This window comes from Nannospalax galili, unplaced genomic scaffold, assembly GCF_000622305.1.
Source record: "Nannospalax galili isolate Female #2095 unplaced genomic scaffold, S.galili_v1.0 scaffold321, whole genome shotgun sequence".
Lineage (NCBI taxonomy): Eukaryota > Metazoa > Chordata > Mammalia > Rodentia > Spalacidae > Nannospalax > Nannospalax galili.
This window is the reverse complement of record NW_008345972.1, coordinates 3,667,098-3,676,311: the sequence shown is the minus strand read 5'-3', so window position 1 is coordinate 3,676,311 and position 9,214 is coordinate 3,667,098. Positions and strand designations below refer to the sequence as shown.

Sequence of the window (9,214 nt, the reverse complement as noted above, 5' to 3'; positions counted from 1 at the left end):
TGTTGTTGTTGAGATAGGATCTCACTATGCAGCCCTGGCTGACCTGCAACTTGTTATGTAGAATGGAATGGCTTCAGACTCACAGAGATCTTCCAGCTCTGCCCCCAGAATGCTGGGATTTAAAGACCGCACCACCACACCTGGCTTGGAGCCTAGTTTTTAATATCCTGATGTATGTATACAAATGGGTGTGAGTGTAGGTATAGGCTATGAAACTAGAAAGAAGTGTTGAGGAAGAGGGAGGTGGAACAAAAGGAAATATGACATGAAAGAAGAAAGGAAGCTACTAGGGGTGGAAGGGTACAGGGGAGAAAAGGGGATGGGGAGAAGGGGGGCAATCAACAAAAAGTTTGTTTGAAAATGGCATAATGAAACCTCATACATTGTAAGCTAATTTTTAAAATCCGTTTGTTAGAGCCCTCGAAAAATGCTGATAGTAAGGAACCTCCACAGAACAGATAATGACACACTGCCATGAATGTCATTCACCCAACAGGATCGAGCGGCCAGTGGCCAGTGTATGCTAGGCACTGGTGCGCTGGGTGCTGCTACCGAAGAGAGCATGAGCAATGCAGGGAAGGTCAGATCGCCAAGGAGCGGACAGCTTTCCAAGCAGCAGCCCCATGCCCAACACACTGCCCAGCACACAGCAGGCGCTTCGTGCAAGGCAAGGAATGGACTGGCAGTGTAAAGACCTCTGGGGATTCTGCGCCAGGTGCTGGAGCTGCAGGGCTGGACCGGCGGGGACGTTGCATGGAGGAGGGTAGGCAATAGGGGGCGCTGTGGGGTCGCCTGGCGGGCCACAGCCGCGCAGAACCCTGGGCTGGGTTGAGCAGGGCCCAGGGCTCCTTCCTGTCGGAGGTGCGGATGGCGGCTGGCGGCGGGGCTGGACTCGGGGCATCCACCGGGCTGGAGGCGGCGACGCTGCAGAAGCTGGCGCTTCGGCGGAAGAAGGTGCTGGGCGCGGAGGACATGGAGCTGTACGAGCTGGCGCAGGCTGCGGGCGCCGCCGTCGACCCCGACGTGTTCAAGTGAGTGAGAGTGAGCGAGGGTTGGGGTTTCGCGCTCGTCCTCCCGGCTGACACCCCTGCTTCGGGACTCCAGCCGATCTGAAAGCCCTGTGTCTTTATCCGGGTTTTCCGGGCGGAAGCAGACCCCCCCCCCCGCCCCCGGCCCTTTGCCCTGTGGCCGAGCAGGACTCACTGAGCACAGCATTTGTTCTTCCAGGATCCTGGTGGACTTGCTGAATATGAACGTGGCTCCCCTCGCCGTCTTCCAGATGCTGAAGGCCATGTGTGTTGGGCAGCGGCTGGCGAGCGAGCCCCAGGACTCTGTCTCCATGACTCTGCCCACTTCAGAGACCCGAGGTAAGAAGTGGGCTCTGTGCTCCTGGTGCAGGGGAGAGGTACGGGGGTAACAGACTGGCTTGGCTCTTAAAGGGCAGACCTGTCTGTGGGTTTCCTCTTAGGACCTTCAGGCCCATCCACCTTCTTGGGGCTCTAGATGGTCCCATTCTGGGGAGTGTACTCCTGGATCAAGGGGTGGTCCAAGCAGGCTAGTATCCACCTGCCTAACTCCTTCTGACCTCTTTATGGTGCCTTCATTCCACAGGCACAGGAATAAGATGGCTTTGGTCCTTGTTCTTCTGACATCACAGCCAGCCTTGGCTACATAGTTTTCAAGACCAGCCTAGATTACATGAGACTCTGTCTCAGAACAAATGAGAATGTGTGTGTGTGTGTGTGTGTGTGTGTGTGTTTATAAAACATTTATTTTCTGTATGTGTATATGTATGTGTGTGGTCATTTGAGTGCCTCAAGTGTCCATGTGGAGGTCAAGAGGACAACTTGTGGGAATCATTTTTCTCCTTCCACCATGTGGGTTCTGGGGATCAAGCTCAAGACATCAAGCTTGAGAACAAGTGCCTTTATCTACTGAGACATCTTGCCAGCCCATAGCACTATCTTTTGAGGCAGGAGCTTACTATGTAGCCCTGGCTGATCTGGAACTCCCTATGTAAACCAAGCTGGCCTCAAACTCTCGGAAATCTGCCTGCCTCTGCCTCCTGAGTGCTGAGATTAAAGGCCTGTGCCACCACGCCTGACTCAACACTGCCCACTTTTGCAGAGGACCTGGGTTCCATTCCCAGCACCCACATGGTAGCTAACAACTGTCTGTGACTCCAGTTCCAGGAGATCCAGTGCCGCCTTCTGTCTCTGTAGGCACTGCATGCAGGTGGTATACTTTACATACATGCAGGTAAAATACACACACACAAATAAATCCCATTGTAGATCAGGTTGGTTTTGAACTGAATACATAGCAAGGCTGACTTTGAACTCCTCACCTTTCTATTTTCACTATGGAACATGCCAAGCTTAGTATGTCTTTAAAATTATTTTATTTTTTCTTGAGACAAGATTTACTATAACCCTGGAACTTGATACAGAACTGAGGATGGATTTCTGAATTTCTGATCCTCCTGTCTGCAACTCCTGAGTGTCACAATGCCTAATTTATACAGTACTGGGGATTAAGCCCAGGGTTATGCATGCTAGGCAAGCACTCCACCACTGAACTTTACCTCCAGCCATTATTATTATTATTAATTTTAAGACAGAGTCTCACTAAGTTACCAAGGCGGAACTTGAACTCACTCTGTAGCCCAGTCAGGCCTTGAACTTTTTGATCCTCTAGCTTGAGAAACTAGTATTACAAAAGGACACCCCCCCCAAAAAAAAGAGGGAAAGAAAAGAAAAAAAAAGAAATCCTTCTGCCTCAGTCTCCCAAGTACATGAGCCACTGAACCCAATTTTTTCCAAACATTTTTTGTGTGTTTGTAAAGGTGAATACGCAGGTATATAAGTGGGTTTCTGTGTATGTGTATGTGTATGTGTATGTGTATGTGTATGTGTATGTGTGGAGGCCAGAGGACTACCTTGATGTTGCTGGTGTTGTTCCCTCAGGAACCATCCTGAGGAACCACTTTTTTTTTTTTTTAAACAGGGTCTCTCACTGGTCTGGAGCTCACCAAGTAGACTAGACTTGCTAGCCTGTGAGTCCCAGGAGATCACTTGCCTCTGCCTCCCAGTGCTGAGATTACAAGTATGTGCCATGCCCAGCTTTTTACATGGGTTCTAGGGATTTACCCAATGAGTTATCACCTCAGCCCTCAAACATTTTTTTATACACAATTGGATTAATCCATGGGGTACTGGGAATCGAACCCAGCTCCTCTGCAAGAGCAGTTAGTGCTCTTAACCACTGAGCCATCTCTCCGGCCCCTGGATTTTACTTTTAATATAATTTTTACTTATTATTTGAGAATTTCATACATACATGCAATGTATTTTGATCATACGATCATATTCTCCCTCTCACTTCTCCCCTGAAACTTTCCCTGGCATCCCTCCTGAACTTTTTTTTTTTTTTTTTTTTTTTTTTGAGACAGTATCTCATGTAGCTCAGGCTGTCCTGGAGCTTACTGCCCTGGAGCTCAGACTAGCCTTGAACTCCCAACCCTACTGTTTCCATCTCTCTTACATACCAGGATTACCGGTGGAAGCCATCATGCCTGTCATATTTCCTTTTACTTTCTAATATGGCTACTGGAAAACTAAGTATTATGTATGTGACTGGAATCATATTCCTGCTGGGCAGACTTCCCAGAAATACTAAGGAAAGATTGTTTGTTCATGTATGCATGTGCATGTTTGTGTGCATGCATGTATAGGGAGGCATCACTCACACACAGGAAAAAAAACACCTTAAGAAGTGTAGCTGAGTTAAGAGTATACATGTATACAGCCATCCTCATGTACGTCTTTGTCCCTTGGTTAGTATGTGATCTGGAAGTATTGCTGAGGCCCAGAGGGCAGCAGTACTGGCTGGTGGCAGCACAGACCAGGAATTACCCTAGACCACTAGACCCTGTCCACCAGCCTTGAGGACAGCTGTGCACTTTTGGGGAGCTGACTAGGTCCCCACCAGGACAGGAGTGGTTTTGGAGTAGCCTGTGACACTGCTACCAACCAGTGTGATGCAGACTTGATGTCACCTTGCCCTCCCTGCAGTACCCCTGAAGCAGGGTCTGTGGGCTTTTGCCCTCTGAGGTGTTCTGACTTCTCCTTGGCCCCCTTTTTTAACCTTCCTAACAGTGGCAATGCCTGCATGCCCACGTTACCATGAAGTCATACTCCCACCAAGAAAAGAGCAAGGCCCCTTTGGAGAATCAGCAGGAAGGGTTGGGAGAGGCAGGGCACCCTGTTCTTTACAAGCTGCATTCATAGGGGACCGTAAGCTGGGGCTCCAGAGGCCACTCCAAGATAAATGGTAGATGGGTCCCAAACTGCCCTGGCCCAGTCTCTGGCTTCTGGGACTTCCCAACTCATGGATGAATGGATAACAGGTGGGGCATTTGGTGGTTTTGTTGCTGTCAGGAGTCACAGAATGATGAGTGATCACCAGCTTTTTTTTTTTTTTTTTTTTTTTTTTTTTTTTTTTGGTCTTTTTGAGACAGGGTCTCCCTGTAGCCCCAGCTGGCCTGTAACTCACTATGTAGACCAGGCTGACCTTGAACTCACAGAGATCTGCCTGCCTCTACCTCCCAAGTCCTGGTATTAAAGGTGTGTGCCACCACGCCCAGCATGATCACCAGCTTCTTGCAGGGGTAGGAAAACTGATTTCTGGAGAGAATGAACCAGGACAGTTTGTGTATCTGGTACTGCCAAGGAATGACCTCATCTGAGAGCATTAGTTACCCACCTTCCTTCTACTCTACATGATCCTAATAGCCCTGTCATGAGAGAGCTGGTCTGAACAAAACTGGTCTTCCCACTGGGAGGCACTGCTTGGGCCTCCCAGTGTCATGTCACTGCATACCATTTTCCTTGGGCTTCTTCATCCATATGAGGATAAAAGCACGTGATTGCTGAAGGGTTCCAAGAATCTGTAGAGCTGATTTTAATATTTTTTTACTTGTTATTTTTATTATGTGTTTTGCTGCACATATGTAAGTGTACCACATGTGCAGTTCTTGCAGAGACCAGAACACGATGTCAGATTTCCCTGGAACTGTAGTTACAGATAGTTGTTAGCCACCAAGTGGGTGCTGGGAATTGAACCTGGGTCCTATGGAAGAATAGCAAGTGTTCTTAACTGTTGATCTATCTCTCCAGCCTGTTAGAGCTGATTTTAATGGATCTGCTTTTGGTTCCAAGTTATTTTTGTCTTCTGGTCCTGGGAATGAAACTCAAGGCCCCATACATACTAGGCAAGTACTATGCCACTGAACTGCACCTGCAACTGTAGTGTTTGCCTAATACTTCCTATGCCTGGGAATTATGCTGCATTCATCAGCCTGTCAGAATTAAAGATAATCATTTGTTCTTCTGTACTCTCTGTCACTGTTCAGTTTCCATAGGGACCTGCTCAATGTTCAGAGGGCTAGGAGAGGAAACTGATCTCTGTGGCAGGCTGAAGGAAAGCTGGCTTCAGAGTCAGACCCATGTCCAAGACCCACCCTGTTGATCATGGGTGAGCTGTCAGGAAACACCCCTTGAAGGAAGCACATGTGCATCTAAGGTCCCTAGTAAACAGCCACACTTGCCAAAGGACTATGACCTCCAAGGAAGATACCAGCATGTTGTGGCTGGTGCTACAAAGTGCCAGGGCACATCTATCCATACAGAGAGACAGGATCCATGCCCACTGACCAGTCAGTGGGAGCAAAAATGATGCCCATTTTTGCCAAAAGAAATGTGTAATGACTGCCCTCTGTTTCATGGTGTTGATGAGTAACTGGTAGGCTAAGTGGCCCAACATTACCACAACACATGATCCTGTCCTCCCCCCAAGCCCTGGGGGGACCCATTACTGCATCTCAGTTGAATCAAACACTTGGAGAAAAATGAAAGGAAGACAGGAGGAGCTGCAGTTTCAAGCACAGCACCCTGGTTAGTCTCTGATTAGCTGATATCATGAACCTTAAGGTACCTTGTATCTTTTCTCCAAGAGCACAATTTCTCATTGCAAGCTGTATGACTAAGCCAGGGTAGTATTAGTGCCCCAGTGCCAAACCCAAGGCTAGAGTTGCCCCCAAAGTGGTGGCAGGGGAATTCCTCAGAGGGACTGCCTCAAACCAGGCTGTAGAGAAGCCAGTTGGGATTCCACAGAAAGAAGCACTAAAGGCTAGGGTGTTGGTCCAAGGCATTGTGAGGGGACTTTGCATACTGAGGAACTACAACATGCCCTGAGACAAGGAGAGAAGAACACACTAGGTTTATTTGCAAAGAGGCACGGAGTTCACATGAAGTTCAAGGAATTTGGCCAATCATAGAACATGCCTGCAGGTGAGCCTAATTTCTACATGTTTTTTAACATGTTTGGTCTTTTAGTATTTCAGGCAACAACCTAAGCAAGTTGATCAGTGTTTAGGAATATTCACAGTCCACGCTTATCTTCAAGGCTAGCAGGGTGGTGGGTGGTGGTGGTGGTGGTGGAGGGAGCAGATGTGTTAGATCATGGACCTGCCATTTTAAGATGCTGCTCTTAGAGATAGGGTAACCCCAGAGGGATCTAACCACATCCCTACAGCTCTGATCCCTATCACTGTGCAGGCATAACAGCAAGATGCTAATAAGACTCCCTTTCCCACCTTCACAGCTAATAGGCAAAAATGGACAGGATATTGAGTTGGGGACTTGTTCCTTATCTAAGTGCTTCCGAACAGTAGTGCCTCTGTCAGCTGTGAGAAGACAGGGATGCAGCTCCACACTGCCACCCTCACTAGCCCGAGGAGTTAGTTCCCATAGACTGTTAGGGATCTCAACTCAAGGCCAAACCTGGGTTTAGGGCTTTGGTGCTGAAAATATTTCAAGTCTAGCAGTTTAGCGAAAAAGAGCTGGTTTTATTAAAGATATTTTAATATATGGACTCAAGCATAGGGTTAAGAGCAAAAGAGGTGCTCAGAAGATAATAAGGCATACCCAAGTAGAAGAAGGTAAGATATATCCAAATATAGGTATGAACTTCGCTAAAAAGAGTAAGCAATTCATTCTTTTTTTTTTTTTTTTTTTGGTCTTTTTGAGATAGGGTCTCCCTGTAGTCCCAGGTGGTTTGAAATTTGCTATATAGACCAGGCTGGCCTTGAACTCAGATCCACCTGTCTCTGCCACCCCCTACCCCTGTGCTGGGATTAGAGGCATGCACCATACCCAGCAATTCATTGTCTTAACAATAGCTATACATACCATTTGAGTGGCTTTCAGGTTACATCTCGTCTCAAAAGATTGCTGTTCTAGTTTGATTTTTGTTGCTGTGATAAAACACTCTGACCAAAAACAACTTAGGGCACGGGGAGGATTTATTTATTTGGTTTGCACTTCTAGGTCATAGTCCATCATTGAGGGAAGTGAGAGCAGGAACTCAAGCAGGAACTTGAAGCAGGAACCACGGGAGGAGGAACGCTGCTTGCTGGTTCACTCACACTTTCTTATATAGCTCAGGACAACCTGCCCAGGAAATGGTGCTATCCACAGTAGGCTGGTCCTTCCTATATCAATGAATTATCAAGACAATTCCCCCAGACATGCCTACAGGTCAGTCTGATCTGGAAAAATCTCTCAATTGAAACTCCTTTCTCAAGTCACTCTAGTCTGTGTCAAGTTGACAGTTAAAGCTAACTGGGGCAGTTGCTAAGAAACCATTTTTTCCTTTCTTCTGTTAAAAGAGATATGTGATGTGGCTCTAGAAGTCCCCTAGATGGAATTATAATCTGATAAAACCTGAAGCCACTGGGGTTGGGGTCTCTGGTAAGATTCCTAGAAAATTATAGGTTCATGGCTGGGAAAAGAGAAGGGCCTGAAGCAGTTGTTAACTGTGCTAGAATTCTTATTCTGTGACTGGCAAGGCTTCAACAAGATTCCAGGGTGAGGGGCTTCTTTCCCCCTCTCATGTCCCCAAGATTTTCCCTGTCTTTCTATCCTGCCTCACCTCCAAGTCAGGTATTCCTTGTAGTGAAGACCATCTTAGAGCACCCACTTCCCTGGGAAACATAAAAGTAAGGAGCTCTTTTTGTTCCCTGGGTGCTTCCTTTGGTTGGATGTGGAATTGAGCCCCTGCTGGGAGACTGTATTATTAAAGGACTTGGTTGCCTGAAATAATGTCTCAGTGCCAATTTATATGGAACAGGTTGGAAACAGCAGATAGATGGGGTTGTTGCCCAGGAAACAGACCTGGTGGGTGTGCTACAGCTGGAATTTGCCCCCATCCTGATTCTTGGGTTCTGTATCTTCTCAGGGAGAAACAGAGGCGGCCCCATTCTCGGCAGTGCACCTACATTGGCAGAACGTGGCAGCCGAGAAGGATCCATGCAGAGGATCCCCCGCCAGCCCAGTGCTACCAGACTGCCCAAGGTGGGCGGGCCAGGGAAGAGCACCTCCCGAGGCAGCTCATAGGCAGAACAGAGGCTGCACTTGGCACCACTGTCCTAATCCTTCTGAGAAGCAGAGCATCTGGATGGACATTCTCTACCATGTTTGGATATTATTAAAGCACAGAATTTGAGTGAGTTCTACATGCAGTCCTAGTTTTGCTACAGCTGAAATAGCTAGGAAACAAACCAGTGATTTTTATCTTTTTGGACCTTATTTTGGGTCTGAGAAAATATGTGTGCCTCTGGGTCTTTTATAAACAGCCAACATACTTCCCTCGGTATAAAGAGTTCCCTACAAGACCAACCTGTCACAATGCTGTCAGGCAGTGTGACCACACAGTGAACTGTTATAGCCTGTGATCCGAAAATGCCCCAAACATATAGACAGACAGATGAGTCTAGAGAAGGAAAGATAGATTTATTACGGCCGGGCTACACTCTTTCCTAAAGGGTCCAAGAGTAGCACTAAGCCTAAGCACTCTGGCTCTTTTTATTTTGATCATGTTGCTAGGCAAGCAAGCAGAATACAGAAGCTAATCATTGAGTGTTAAGCTTGAGCAAACATTATCAAGGAAATACATAAGAAAATACAATTTTCCATCCAAACCCCCTGCCCAAACCATAGTACATCTGCATGCCTTCCTCCTCATTCATAAACAGACATTATCAATCTTATTATTTACCTTGCCTTTTCTGGTCACAAAATTTCCTCTAGGGGGGTTTTGTTGTATAGCAATTGTATCCTAGAAATAAAGTTTCTCTAAGTCTTCCAACCAGAAA

At 47.1% G+C, this 9,214-nt stretch overlaps 1 protein-coding gene across 1 annotated transcript; it reads left to right on the top strand.

Annotated features, from left to right (window-relative positions):
• The first annotated feature begins 602 nt into the window (after positions 1-602).
• LOC103741469 (mitotic-spindle organizing protein 2) lies at positions 603-9,214 on the top strand. The gene is made up of 3 exons (XM_008842269.3): positions 603-1,031; positions 1,228-1,367; positions 8,299-9,214. Exons 1-3 carry the CDS (start codon positions 868-870, stop codon positions 8,454-8,456), a joined length of 462 nt encoding a protein of 153 aa, XP_008840491.1. The 5' UTR covers positions 603-867; the 3' UTR covers positions 8,457-9,214.